At 35.9% G+C, this 16485-nt stretch overlaps 1 protein-coding gene across 1 annotated transcript in view; it reads right to left on the reverse strand.

Annotated features, from left to right (window-relative positions):
- Positions 1–578: 578 nt before the first annotated feature.
- Positions 579–16485, reverse strand: part of LOC122815404 (protein tyrosine phosphatase domain-containing protein 1-like) — a 728693-nt gene continuing 712786 nt past the window's right edge. The window contains exon 12 of the mRNA XM_044087871.1: positions 579–1560. Within this exon, the coding sequence (XP_043943806.1) occupies positions 1411–1560 (150 nt within the window). The 3' untranslated portion in view covers positions 579–1410. The remainder of the gene's footprint in view (positions 1561–16485) is intronic.

Consider the following 16485-nt stretch of genomic DNA (forward strand, 5'->3'; position numbering starts at 1 on the left):
ATGAGCAGACAGATGATCCGCTGTGGTGACCCCTAACTGGGAAAAGCCGAAAGAAGAAGAAAATTATATTGCAATATGGGTTTAGCAGAGCAGGCCAACTGCTCACAGTTACGGCATAATAAAGTTAGGTTTTAATCATGTGGACTGCAATTTGCTAAAGTGCTTTGTAATAAGATGGAAGAATGAGATTACAGTACATCAGTTAAGGGCTGTACTTCAACTGAAACAATTATGGTGACTTAGCAGCAGCTCACTGAGTTGCAGTACTTTTCTGAACAGGGTTAAAATTAAAACTGTACCTATTCTGAAACTGTTTACAGAAGTAGATCACAGCAGTACAATATAAATATGGAACCAGAAAAGACACAAGTATAGAACAGTAGAAATATACACATAATGAAAGAAAAGGAAATTGTTTTAAAAGAAGACGTTACACGGAGCAGGGTAAGACAAGTATTCTGATTTGATACATGGTTTGAACCCCACAGCTCTTTAGAAAATATGACCCTTGATATGTGATTACAGAATTGCAGAAAACTACGCTGTAAAATAATGACTCACTTTACGAAGTGGTTTGACTAATTTATTCACATTTAATATGTTATAAATAATTTTACAAATAAAGTGGTCCATAAGCTAATGTAGTCCACGTAAGATGCAACTACTGCCAAAAATGATAGCTGCACCATGCCTGTTTTTTATGTAGGCAATCATTCCACTACACACTACAACAAACAATTCTGCAACTGCACTGCTTATTCCATTAAGTAATTCTTTCTTATATCTCTTCTGATCTGAGATGTTCTAACAGTTATTGATAGACCCCATTGTACGTTAAAGAAAACAAATCCATACACTAGTAACATGAAGGTTGAGTAATACGAAGGAGAGAGAAAGAAATATGGAAATAGTCATAATAACCCTAAAAGTTAATGACAGCAGAAGTAGTTAAATAAATATTTATTTTAAAACAAAGGAATTTAAATTATACTTTTGTGGAATGTTTAGAGTGAAGTGTTTCCATGGAAAGAAAATTGAGGCCTTATGTGTGCAATAGTTTTCATTAAACATAGCCAAAAGGATGCATTTCTTTCAAAGATTCGTGGTGGTAAATAATGTAGCTGAAATGTCATTCAGTAAAAGAGTTCTGTAGACACCCAGTTACTCTTCTCTGATATGTTTTGTGAACGTTTGACTTTATCACACAACAAAAATGTATCTCAGAACAACCACTGATGCTGTTAACAGCTCATACTAAATCCATATGTTCAGATCAGAACATTGCTAGTCATTTTGGTGTAGACATTGGGAAATGGTAAGAGGTGCTTGAACAGGAAATGAGTAAGATAAACTGATGCTGTCATGCTGGTGATATGCAGAGAGGTGACAAACTCATCAGCAGAGAATAGTTTATTTCTTCATCATGCTAGAAGATATCTTCATGAAAGTTGTGGTCTTTGCTATTCCCCTCTTCAGCAAGGCTTGTGAACGTTTTTCTCTTACAATTTTCCTGAAGTATTTGAATAGCTCTGGGAATTTCGTTACCTCTTGTGCATCACACTGTTCAGAAAGGATAAAAGAAACACATTATTATTTCTACTCTCCACAGTCCAGCAATATTTGAAAAAATGCCCATTCATAACCCTTAACACATATATTAGCCATTCACCTAAACACACATGGAGATAAAAATAGATAAAAAGTCAGATGCAGTAACAAGAGTCATATTTTCATTTTCAGTCAGACGGCTACGACATGACTTCTGTATAGACTTTTAGTTATCAGATATAACATGCACATTTATTTTTTAAGCATAGCTGCATGCAGAAGCACCAACACACACACACACACACACACACACACACACACACACACACACACACACACACACACACACACACACACACGTGCAGGAACACACACACACACACACACACACACACACACACACACACACGTTAATCTTGATTTAGTGTTACTTCTCGGAGTTGATGGTACAGACCTCAAACATATAGTAATGGCAGAATGTTTGCCAAAACAGGAGTTCAAACCTCCATTTAACTAAACAAGTAATGCATGAGGTATAAGTAGAGCTTAGAGCAATTTGTCATATGTTAACTGCAATACTCGATTATAAACTACAAGGACCACATGTCTTCTTCTGCTGCCATATTTGTATATAAATAAGCATCACCTTCATTTTTGATTTGGTGAGTCTCCTACATGCTAATATGTAATATTATAATTCATGATCTCAGCTTGTCTTCTAACTTCCATTATGGGAGGGGGAGTGTAAGTGTAGCATTGTTCCAGTACCTTCTGTACGTGGTTTGCTGTTGAAGATAATGGTAAATGTACATTCAGCTGCTTTTTTTTCCCCCTAGTTGTTTTATTTATTTATTTATATTTTTTACTGGGGTAGAACACTGATCAATATTACCAAATTCCAGACTCAAATTTATTTGTTTCTTTTTTTAAAATGCTGGTGCCACTAAAGCTAATACTCGATGCTACTTATATATGCAAGTTTTAGGAGGTGAGAATATAATTCATATCTGTTTTCTTTTCACAAACAGAATTCTAATTCACTCACTTGGGCAGAGTAAGATGACAAGCAGCTGCATTTTACATAATCACTGTCTGATATTTCTTCTGGCAATATTACAACAGAAAAATTCACAGAATCAGGGTAGTAATTAAGCTTGTTAATTTAGCATCTTTGCACTTGGAGGGTGGGCTTATCCTTACAACCTCATCCACAACTCACTGCAGATGACTATTAATGCAAACATATTTAGCAGATAACAGCATTATAAAATTCAAACACCACTATTGCAAAGAAGAATGAGTCATGAAAATATCATGCACAGAAAGCATAGTATCAACACAGATACATCAGAAGTCAAGGCATATTACACTCTTTGGGGCATGGATGATTCCAATGCAGTGTGATTACATGTCACTATTTAAATTCACATTCATAAAATGAAAAGAAATTGCAGAACTGCTAACAGCATTAACATGAAACAAAATTACCTTTGTCTAATAGCTTAAATCTGTTGAGAAACACTAATAGTGCAGTTTGAAACTGAAGTACCCAAAATGGCTGTTCATATCCTGCAGCATTTTTGGTTGACTTAATGGCCTTCTATTCAGCTTACAGTATTTATTTTAAATACGCAGTCAGAATTTGTACACTAAGTGCTCCTAGTTAATTTCCTTCCAAGTTACTCAAGATATTATTCACAGCAACTTATCAGACAGAAAATGTGAATCTTGACATTCAAGAGACTAGAAATCATTTGATTGTGTTTTCTGCCAAAGGGTCTTTAACTTTTTCTAATATTGATAAGAGATGAACAAAATGATAATGGTCAAATAATACCAAACCAGTAGTTTGGTTTACAATGGATAACTGACTAAAGTCCTGCTAGACCTGAAAAATGCTACTTGTCAGTCCTTCAGAGAAAAACATAATGTGTCAAGCTGATTTATACAAACCTAAATACTGTTTTTACTGTAATTGTAATTAATTATTTTAATCATGCTCATCTATGTAAGAGAAATTGGGGAATTAGTGACATATTGCTTGTTTGTAAACTCTAATAGCACTGCATATTTAAAATAAATATTCTTCATTTATTGCTTTATGTTCGACTCCATGTCCATTCAAGTAAGTTTAGTTTACTCATTCTGTGTACTTACTGGACTGGCCTGTTACAAGTGACAATGGTGGGATTTTAAATCTTCTTGTATCTGCTGAGTGTGCATACCCAAGCATGTGAATAACAGGGGTGGTATTAAACGTTATTATGTGGATGTGTTAAGGCTATCCATGCTGTCTGTGAATGAGTGCAGCTCAGCTGTGATTCATAGAGGGCATTTAAGTTAATGTGTGTTGGCCAAGAACTAGCATAAGGAAATTAACTCATAATAAGGAATGATCTTGTAACCCAGTGTATACCAATGAAGCACTGTTTTGCCTCTTTGTGATTCACAGTGGAATTTTTCCAATTTTCTGTGCTGTCCACACATACATTATATAAAGAGGAGTCTCAAAAATCCGTTCTGCTTTGTAATCCACGAAAATGCTGTCAGTTGATGCTAGTCTTGCTATTTCTAGGTGTGAATTGGTTGTCCTGGCCGAGCCAAAACTGCTTGAGCCCATTGGCTCCTACTAGCCAAGAAGGTGGAGATATTGGCAGAAAATTACTCATTACAACTCTAATAATTAGGAGATACTGGATAATTTTAGATTGGACAGGGATATTATAACTGTCTTAGTGATTAAGTATGACCTCATGGGGTATCCATGTGGACACTAAGGGATGTATAGCCCTCACTATACTTGCTCCAGGGGCATTCCAGAGACAGACAGGAGACACACTGGGGATTTCACATGCTTCTGCCTTGAGGATACTGCAGCAGTTCCTGGATGCACTCTTAGCATGTGAGGATCAGTGGATCTGTCTATTGGTGTCTCCTCAGGACTATGCCAGAACAATGCATGCCATTTATGGGGAGGGACATTTCCCCAAGAAACTCAATGCGATGGATTGCACCCATGTTGTTTTTAAGACTGCTTTGGTCAATGGGGTGAGCAGTACTGCAGTTGGAAGGGCTACAATTCCATCACTTGCCAGGTAATGTGTGATGGATGGCAGTGTATTACCAATGCCTAACATCCTGGCAGTGCACACGATTCCTATATTTGACACATTAGATACCACTTCTTCCTGCATAGTAGGATGCCCAGCGACTGGTCATCTTGTTAATTTTCTTCCTGTTTTCTATTGCATTTATATAGTTATTCATAGTAAAATGTATTGCTGAATAATAAATCATTTTTATTTTGGTTTGTCTCCCTCTTTTCTCTCACTCTGTTTTGTTATGTGTGCGTCTTTCAGGTTATTCCAGACATCCAGTAGAGCCATGGCTCATGACACCAGTGAGAAATTCATGTGGAACTGCAGAAGAGGCTTATAGCATGCACATCCCTGTCCCAGACCAGTATTGTCACTGAAAGGGTCTTCATCCTCCGGAAGAGCTGTTTCATGTGCTTGGATGAGTCTGCGGGTGCCCTTCTGTATGAGTCAGATACTGCAAGTAGGAGGTTTACTGACTGTTGCATTCTGCACAATATGATCATGTGCTGGTCTGGTGGTGAATTCACCCATGCTGTCACTGCATCTCCAAGTTTCAGTCCCACTAAGGTGAATGATGACCAGCTGGCAGCAGTAGTAAGGCTCGTGCATGACATATGGTTTTGAAGGTAATGAGGTGGAGTCTAGTCCATAACTATGGACCGAGGCATTCAGGTCAGTTTCCTTTCTTGTAAAAGACACATAGAGTGTAATTAATACATACAATGATATGTGTGGGCTATGCTGTTTGGTGCATAGTCCACTGTCACTGTTTATCTGACTTTCTCTCTCATCTTAGAATAATTTATTTACTTATTTATTTTTAGAACATTTAATTGTATTATTGTTAGAAAAAGTCATGCCTGAGTACTCACTGACTATTATTCTGTGATGTTGTAAGGCAGCATATAAATAGTATTCACAATTTTATTTGTTTTGCTCATTAAAATCTGCAGAAGTGGTGCACCTAAGTATGCATGTACTGAATGACCTCATGTGGTATATTTAGAAAAGACTGCTAACTCAGTATTTAATTCTTTACATCCAAGTGACACTTCCAGGTGCATCTGCAGTTAACTCCAACTGATGCCTCTAGGTATCAAATATTGTTTATTCATATTTGCATCAATAATTCCAAAACCATGCTATGTACAAGGTTTTAAAAGATTTCATCTTAAAGCTTACATAATGGCAAACTCAACTGGATTAATATTTGACTTCTGTCTAGTGCAAGTAAATAAATATTAACTGTTGTTTTCATGATACTAATTTATATAGATATAATTTTCATATTTTTCTAAATATCTCAACAACCAAGTAACACAGATAGAATTTAGCCTCATATGAAAGCTTTCAGGAAGATGAATAAAATGCTGTTGACAGTATGCATGTAACTTGAGTGGTTGCTGAAATATTGTAAGTTGTTTACAAAATCTTACAAATGTAATAGTTACTGTGCTTGCTGTGACTTATAAAATCCAGTTTTAAGACCTAGAACATAAATAATACTACCACTATAAAAATAGTTTTGTGCTGAAGAGTTTGCCATTTATACCTCTTTCATAATCCCTGTGGTTCCAGAGATATAAACATGTGTTTGAAATGTGAGGACATAATTTGATGCTGTCAAAAGCCTTAGGCTCCGCCCATTAGAAGTTAAAGTGCAAACTTCCTGAGCTCCATTGGAGTGAATGAGTTAAAATGATACCTTCCACCTGAACTTGTTTATTACTACACTGAAGCTGTAGGTAAGTTCCAGCTGTAAGAATTGCAATGCATAGGGCACTGGTATTAACAACTCCAATCTCTTGTTATGTTATACTGATTTCTTTCTGCAGTCTCCATGAGGTTGTAAGCAGAACCATTACAAGGATGAAATACTTACAGATGAAAAGTGTCCTAGCCCTCTCCCAGTTGTTTAAGAAGGTAACCCCCTTTGAATTAAACATTCCCCTGTGTTTCTGAATGTAAAATTGTAAGTAACAGAATTGTCACAGTTTATTGATAGCAGCTCAAGATCAAATAAGTCATACACATTTCCTAAAGATAGGCTAGGTGATATTGGAAGTGATTTTGAAGTGGGGCTGTCATGTGAAATGGATGGTGAGATGGTCTAATTCCATGACTTACCTGAAGCAGGTGATCCTGCAGACATTGATCTGATAGTGTTGCAGGAACATGATCGAAACCTTGAATGAGAGCTTCTGGTAGGTGTAGATGAATGATGACATGGCCTGCATGAAATTTGTTGGACTTGTTCTCCCTAACTAATAACAAAACTTTCTTGATAATCATTTGTAGTCTGATGTCATCTGCCCCCATGTACCCGGACAGTACTCCATGCTTTTCCCCTTCCAAGACAGATCCTTGTTTGAGTCTAAGTCCTAACTGTACACAAGTGGAGATGGCTGCGGATGCTTGGTGTGCTACCATGCTACAAATCAGCATCATCATGGCATTACTTCTTACTTTAGAAATTCTCACACATACCCTGGAAAATTTGGACCATTTCCAGTTGACTCTCTGTGGCACTGTTCTGAGCCCTAATAATATCAAGGCAAATTTGCTGCTGGGCACCCACTATTGTTCTTATTTCCTGAAGTTGTAACAATTGTCTATGCCTGGCTTCCCTATGTAAGGTTTTCACTGTGGACACTCAACTCTGAATGTCTACCATCATCTTCAAAGTATTCATGTGGGCTTGAAGATAGTGGTGTACAGGTGCAACGGTATTCCTCCTGTACAAGCTGACATGTTATGTCAGCATGTGCATGGTTTGTGATGCACTGTCACTTCCTGAAGAGTTACTAACATGTTGTGGGGTGTGAGATTCTGCCAAAAAATTTGGGGGAGTGTGTGCCATTTTCCTCAGGCTGCCTCATAAATATAACTATACTATAATCATCACCAACAGCCATTCTGATGGTGATATTCTCCAAATGTATTTGTTTAGTTAAGCTGTTCAATTCTGCTGCTTACCTGTAAAAATTATTTGAAAACATTACTAATAAAGAAATAGCATACACCATTGTATGCTTATTAAGGAATTGGGCGGGACTTTTACCATGCACGCTGCCTTCATTTTCATTTTGTATTGATGTGGAAGGCTCACCTATTAATAATAATTACCATGGGGTTAATGTGATCATGCCTCATCAGCATTCAATTATATATATAAATATTTGTTACTGTTTTTAAACCAATCTTCTTGAGCAATTGAGTTTTGCTGTTGCAGACATCAGCAATAGCTAGTATGACCTGAAGAAGTGTTGGCTGAACCAGTTAGCTGAGTGGGTAGACCAGGTAGAGCAAAGAAGGCCAGAGTTCTATAGTAAGTATAAAATTAATTTATTTTTTGAGGTCATATTTAAGAAAGGTTAAACACAGCTCTAAAATATAACAAGGTTGCATTATTGAAGGCATTTGATAGAAAAAATGTGTGTACCTGCAGAGATGTTTCTATAATGTTAATGCAATAATGCAAAAGAAAGCATAACATATCTGTACACAGAACTGCATCTGAATACAAGCATACGGTAACATAAATAATAACATAATTGCATGTATAAATCCAAATGTAAGATATGTATGAGTAAAATAATAATTTACATATATATATATATATATATATATATGTGTGTGTGTGTGTGTGTGTGTGTCTGAAAAATGCAGCTATACAGCTTCATGAGTAGACTTACAACTACTTGTTCATGTACAGAAAGAAAACAATGTTTGCTTTTCCATATTTTCATTTAGTATTGCATTTACTTAGGTAGTACTTAAATCTCATACAGGCAGTGTGTGTGTGGGCCAGGACATATTTATTGGTATAGTGCTTGTATAAGAAAGCAATTTCTTTCACAATTATACATGCACATACAAGATGGCTGAAGTCAGTCAGGTACCACATTCCAATCAGATTGGATGTTGGGAGGGAGTGGTGGCTGCAGTGTGAAGTGAATATGCAGCACACACTTTATTGAGAAATAATGAATATTATTGCCTGTGTCTTACTTTTGCCTACATTTTAAATCATCCTTTATATGCTTATAATTATTAAGGATGAAAACTTTCGAGCACACACACTTGAACAGCTTAGGAAATGAAAAGTTCAAAGACTTGCTACAATGTCCTGAGTGTCTGCAAATTCTGACTTAGCAAACTTCAGACTGTTATATGCAAAACATAATATTGAAAGAAAAACATTCAACCAAAATGGTACGTGTGTTTATAACTGACAGTACAGAGAAGATCTGCAATGTATAAGGATTCAGATACTAAAATATATTTCATCAAATGGACAGTAAGGAATTACTGCAGTGAATGCAATGTTGTGTCTTTCGGATTTTTCCCAGTTAGGGGTCGCCACAGCGGAACTCTGGTCCGCTAATGATTGGCAGTAGGTTTTTACGTGCCGAGTTGCGAGCTCTGATGCGCAACCTTCAACAAAGGTACACCCATTCACACTGCAGTGAATGCAATGACTTACAAATAATGTCCCATATACTTATATGTTAATGGAAAACAAGTGAAATATGGTAAATAAGAATTATCTTATGCATTGTTTTTACAGCTGAGGATGAGATCTCTACAATAGAAGGCACCAGGAGAGGCACTTAAAAAGACTTGTTGAGTCTATTGGTTAGCCTGAATAAATTATTAAGCGATGTTGTATATTTAACTAATTTCATTTACACATACAAACATACACACACAGATATATATAGGGAAACTATTAATTAATAATTCATACAGAATTGAAGCCCAAGAGTACATTTAGTACATTATTGCAAACAAGAGTGAGATATGTCAGTATATACTGTAGTATTTCTGTCTTTAACTCATTTTATTAGTATATTTAAAGAAATAACTGAGATAACAATAACTGAACCAAAAAAGTGAATTGAAAATATTACTGCAAGCAACAGTGAAAGATATGTTTGTATATATGTGCAGTCTTTAACTGATTTTATAAGAAGTAAGTATTCATAAAGGGTGTGTCATTGCAATATTGCAAACAAATGTATAACAGACAAAAAAATGATCATTACATTTATGTAGTAGACTGCAACATATAAACTCCACAATTACTTGATAGCAAACACTGTCCTGCCAAGTAAGAATAAATACTTCTTATAAAAATGTCATCCCAAAGTCTGCATAAGAACTTTCCATACAATTTCTAACAAATATCTACTTAAGAACTTCAATTTCTGTTTAATTCAATAACATTTATAAAATAAAAATGCTTTTAAGTAAAAAACTGAATGCTGCATAAAGTGATGTGTGAATGCATCGTGTGTATTTTCTCTTTTGTTTCCTCCCTTCATGTTTTCATTTTTTTATTATTGAAAATTATGCATTCCTTTGTCCTTTATTATTTTTTCTTCCATTTGTGTTCATTTTTTTACAGATTTAAAATACTTTGAAGAGTTCCAGGCAGGCACCTCACAGGTTTAGGAGTGCTCACTCTCTGCCCATCCAGGGACATTGTTAAAGGGTTGGGGCAGTGACACTGGTCTTGCAGCCACCACGGCACATCACAGCCTGGTAAGCTGCATTGAACGGGGGATTTGGGATTTCATTAAGAATGTACTGGAAGAGGTAGTTGCTAGCTGGCCTCACTTTAGCATGTTCAAGACACACTGTCCCAGCTGGTACTGACCACCACAGGCCACCCACCCCCTCAACATTAGGGTCCTCCACTGCCCCATCAGTTGGCAGTGGAAATGTTGGGGCTCTGTGGACTGGGACTCCTGCTGTCATGTCTTCAGCTCTTCTTTCCCTATCCTTTCACCTACACCTTCTTACCTATTTCTCAGCCAAACTTTCATCTTATATAAAAAAAAATAAATACAAAATTGAAAAAATAGGGTAGTCCATCCAATACCAAAAACATTGTGCCCATCCTCTCCTACCTTCTTCAGCACAACTCTTGATGCTTTCCTTCTGCGTTCCACTCTTAATTGTCTCTCCCCTTTCCAGTCTTCCCCTGCTCCCAATTTCTATTCTTTGATGATACCATTAGGGTGTCCACATAAGGATACCCCCGTGTAAGATCTGTCAAGCCCTTTATTTTTTTAAATATTAATAATAAAAACTGCACAGTCTGCTGCTTGCATTAAGTCTTTCAAGAGTGGCTGTGCATAGCTGCATTGGTCTGAAATATCTGAATACATACAAAGCCTATGACTTTTACATAGAACTTTGTATATACATAATGTTTAATTAAAGGTACTTCACACTTGTTGCCCTAAGTGGGCATGTTTTTCAGAACACCTTTGCTTTTCTTTATTAAATGAGAAAAGCCTGTGCTTAGCTTATTTGCATAAAAGCTTAGTGTTGTTTTTTGCTTATAACCGCTACAGAACTGCAAACTATTGGACTATGAAGGCAACACCCTATGTGCCATTCAAGAATAACAATAATTTATACTTGTGGACATTAACCCTAAGTTGATAGTTTTATGTTTTTGATTTTGTTAAATATTTTACTGCATATAAAACAGTGAACTGGTTTTAGTGCACAGAACTATGTAATTTATTTTTATGTATAGGTTTCTTCAAGGTTTAATTTCTTCAGGTCTTTTTGAGTTTCTAATACCATGATGGGAATGGAGCCCATTCCTAAGTTAAAATACAATTAAAGTTTGTGAAATTAGTATTGTTTAAATCTTTGATGTTAGTCAAATGTACTTTTCACAGCACTCGCAATGTGCCCAGAACTGACTCTTGCAATTCATACAGAGTTACATGTATTGGTAGCATATCTAAATATGACTGTCAACTGTTTAATATGAGACCCATTGCTCCTACAACTATTGTAGCTGACCAGGTATCTTTCTTCCACATTGCTTTCATTTCTATATGCAAATTCTAGTATTTTATGACTTTGTGTCTCTCTGTACATAAGACATTGTAATCATTGGGTGTAGCATTTTCAATGATCAATGTTACTTTTTTCTTTTTTTCATGGATGCAATCACCGGATGTAGCATTTTCAATGATCAATGCTACTTTTTTCTTTTTTTCATGGATGTAATCACTGGGTGTAGCATTTTCAATGATCAATGCTAGTTTTTTCTGCTTTTCATGGACTACTATATCTGTTTTCTTGCATCTATTTTTTTGAACTGTTGGTAATGGGAGAGCCCATGTTATATAAACTTCATCTATCGCTATATTGCTTGGTGGTTCGTGTTTCCAATGCTTCTCAGCTAATTCAGTATTATAATGTTTGCAAAATCCTCAATGCAACAGTCTTGCCACATTATTATGTCTTTCAGTCTACAGGGCTTCTTCCATTAGTGTATCACACCCAGCAAAACATGTGCGACTGTTTCCAGTTCTGTTTTACAGAACCTGCATTTGTCTGTTTCTCTGACATATTCACTGGACTTTGTAACCCAATGTGCATGCAGTCCACTATCCTGGGCTACGAATACTAACCTTTCATCTTCTGGTTTAAATTCACCTCTTCTTAACCTGCATACGGTCCTGATCGACATGAGGTTGTTCAAAGATTTTTCTGTACTTGCAACTATATTATGCATTTTCCACATTTCTTGCCTTCTCATCTGATACTTCACCTTACATTTTTTCTTTTGTTTTTGGCACATTCAGTTGCTGCCTGATTGTTATCTATTTCTGGTTTGATTTCTGTTTTGTCTTGACACTGATATGCTTCTGTTAAACTAAGAAGGGAAGTCATCTTAGACTTGTTCTCATGTTTTAAAACTTGCACTATGTTTGGATCTTGTGAGGTCAGCAGATATGTGTGCAGTTCTATGATTGGAAAGCTATACACAATCAGTTTTGAAAAGGCCCATACCTCCTTCAGAAAGAGGAATATATAATCTTGATCTACACTGATTTTTATAAATCATATGATAAGCATGAAACATTTTTCTTGTTTTCTTGCTCAACTGATCCAATATCTTTTGTGGCCAGTAAATCATCTCAAACCTGTACATTAGAACAGGAAGAGCAAATTGTTTTATAGCTTGAACTTTGTCAGGGCTGCTTTTAGTATTAATTTTAGCCTTCTAAAATATTCCTTACTAAGTTTATTTGCATTTGTTCATATTTTATTGTTGTTACTTCATCAGTTCCCAAATATTTATATACCGTCTCCTGCTCAAGTTCTTTTATATCACATTTTTGACCCAGATTGATATGAGATTTCTTGCCTTAAAGGTTGCTTTGCACATTTATCAAGACCAAATGACATTCTTATATCATCTGAGAATGATTCGAACACTTGCAGTTGTGCTTTCCATTGCTCAGCTGATCAACTATACAGTTTTAATTCATCCACAAAAAAGAAGATGAGACATCTGTAGACTTTGCTGTTTTCTGGGAGCCAAATTGTAGCCATAACCTAATCTGTTAAGTAGGCAGTTTACTGAGTTAAGAGCAAGACAGAAGAGAAGCTGTGACAAAGGGTCACTTTGGAATATCCCCCTCTGAATTTTTATCCCTGGGATAATAATTTGTTCTTTATCATGGCTTAGCTGCAAAGTGGCTTGCCACTGTTTCATAGTCACTGTAACATAATCAATCAATGTAGGTTGTATCTTATACATTTTTAAACACTTTTCTATCCATGAATGTGGGATGCTGTCAAATGCTTTGTTGTAGTCTATTCATGCAATACTTAAATTCTTCCCCATTTTACAATTCTCCATTATGACTTTATTTAACAACAAATGATCCTTTGTTTCATATGACTTCCTTTTGTTACCATTTTGTTCTATTGCCATTATTGAGTTTTCTTCTAAATAACTATAAACTCTGTCAGCATCAATTCCCGTGTTTAGTTTATATACTGTCAGAAGGCAAGTTATTGAGCTATAGTTTTTAGAATATATTCATTCTTAAGGAGGAATATCATATTTCCTGTTGTTAACCAGGCTGGCACCTATTTGGGGTGCGCATATAAATACTTCTTACTCTTGGCTAAATATCCATGTAAAGATGTTAATATTTTTAGCCAGAAGTTAGGTACTGTATCTGGTGCCAATATCTTCAGTTTATTATTTGCAATAGCATACAATAGATCCTGGTGTGTTCTGATGCTGCACATTGCTTTTATCATGTCTATCTTTCTGAGTATCTTTGTTGATCTGTTCCCTGTTCTGTACTCTTCTTTCAGCGACACCTTGTCTTAATTGCTTTTTAGTTTACTCTATTTGATACTTCCATGGTAGCATTTGATTTCTCCCCTTCCTTTCCCTTACTGCCTTCATGGTAAGACTTTATCTGTTATTAATTTAGCTGCACAGTGATACACCCTATTTACTTATGTTATATCACATGAATCTCTATGAACAGTCTTGATTACTGTGTTCATTTGTTTTATCAAATTTCTAGCATTTTGAGTCTTACTGACATTCTGTAAACTATTTCTTTCATTGATCTTAATAATTCTATCAAGCAACTCTTCCCTTACATAATTTTCTTCTAAATTAAGGGCACATTCTTTGTTCTCCATTTCCTGTAGGCATTCTACAGAAAGTTCAAGAACATCTTCTTGTGCCATATGCTCTTCAGCTTCATCCTGTGTCATCTGTTGCTCTTCCATATGGGAACTCACTGGCCTATCACTCCACAACATTGACTATGTCAGAGTTGTCACAATTTCCTGTTTCTTGTGCAACTCCAACTGGTTTTGTACTAGTTTCCTTTTGAAGGTTGCAAAGTATCTTCATATGACAAATACTTCCCAATACACTGGTTTCTCCTTAATTTAGGAACTTATTGTTCTATCATGCCATGATGTTATCAGAGTTAGATTTTCTGTACTAAATCCTTCACTTCCCATGTAATCTGTAACTTCAGTTTCTATTTCTCTAAATTGTCCCTTCCAAATCCTTTTTTCAACATTCCCCCTATGTTTTCTTATTTTTTGTATTGTAAAATTTTCCATATCCAGATGCCATTGCCCTATTTCTCTTCAAATATCTTTGGTGTTGCTTTTTTGTATTGAATAGTTTTACTTTCTCCTTTGCATAAATGTTTTGCACCATTTTAAATCTATTTTTCTTTCCCGTGTCCATAGTTCTTCTTCAGATGTCACTTGCTCCTCCTGTTTCTCCTTACTTGGGGAACTCATTGTTCCATTATGCTCTGACATAGCATGTGTGAGACTTTCTTCACAAAATCCTTCACTTTGTAGGTACGCCATAACTTCAACTTCCATTTCTGCTTTACTAGTAGTCTGCTCTGCATTCCTCCTTTGCCATCTTATTTTCTTATATTGTGAATGTATCTGCATCTGGGTGCTTTGCCTGTATTTCTCTTTGAATATCTTTGGAGCTGTTCTTTTTGTATTGATTAATTTGGCTTTCTCCTTTGTATAAATATTCCACCATATCAGATCGTTTTTTCTTCCTTTCCCATGTCATTATTTCTTTTTTATACCTTTCAAAAATCTCTAGATTTTGTCCTTTATATTTTCACTTTCTCAGTTGCTAAATGGCCCATGGTTTTATGGTCTATATAATGTTTGTCATGAATCTGTTGTACTAATTAACACAGTTTTGCATTTGAAACTTTTGACAGTACAGATTAGTACATGTATGAGCTTAAAAATGGAGGTGTAGTCATATTGGGGTGATGTTTCTCACAGTAAATGATAGGGAAATAAAAGAATATTATCATTAAATATCAAATATGGTAATGCAAAAGACAAAAATGAATAAGTACTATGAAGAAAAAGGAAAAGCTGAGATGCATTTAATAGTGAGAAGAAGACTGTAGGATGGCATGGACAATGTGAAGAAATAGCTTGACTGGCAGGGCAGTGACCTGAGCAGAAGGGACATCCAAGATGAAGTGCAATGGGGTAAAAGTGGTGGATTCCTCTGTAGATTCTGCTACAGACAGCCAGGAGTGTGCAGGAATGGCAGAAAAAGGGATTACCTATGAGAATGTCAGTCCTGAGGCAAAGAAGGTAAGCAAGCTATATTATTAATAGTAATTACAACAGGTGGTTTACAGATCCTGATAGCATTACTAGTCAGTATTGCTGCAAGCCTTGTTTGACAAAAATTACTGTAAGGCATACAGCAGCAGGAATTTAGATGATAGCAAATGTCAACAAAGTGCAACAAAGACTATTTCTTCCTTTTGTCATTCATTCCTTCACCAAATCATTTATTTATTTTTTTCATTATCTATTGCCTGCTATATCCAGTTCAGAACCATGGAGCAGCTGGGACTTATTTTTATACTCAGTTAGTGGATGGTAGAGAAAATAATTCTGGATGAGATGCCAGTTTGTTACATGATGCACACACCAATAGGCAGATACACACACACACACACACACACACACACACACACACACACACACACGCACGCACGCACGCACACGCACGCACGCACGCACGCACACACACACACACGTGTGTGTATACAGTGATGGAAGTAATATATTACAAAATGTAATATATTACTCTAATATATCATAATTTCTAGTAACTAGTAATATAACTAGTTACTTTTTCAAAATAGTAATGAAGTAATAGTAATATATTATTTTTTTTCAGTAACTTAAATGTGGGTTACCTTTGAGACACTTTTGCTTAAACTAGTAGTTCTCAATGTGGGTGATATCGCCCCCTAAAGAGCGATGGAAAACTTCAGGTGGGCCTGGATAATATGTTATTAGATAATAGAAAATTTGAAGGGGCAATTTGGATGAAAATTTTCAACACGATGTTGGCACAACTCATAGCAAATAACATTCATAACAGATCATTGGAATTATTCTGGAGCAAAATTTGCTTCATTTTTTAGCAGTGAAAGGAGGTGAAAGCTAATGATGACCAGACTCCATC

This window comes from Protopterus annectens, chromosome 11.part0 (assembly GCF_019279795.1).
Source record: "Protopterus annectens isolate FY-2018-M chromosome 11.part0, PAN1.0, whole genome shotgun sequence".
Lineage (NCBI taxonomy): Eukaryota > Metazoa > Chordata > Ceratodontiformes > Protopteridae > Protopterus > Protopterus annectens.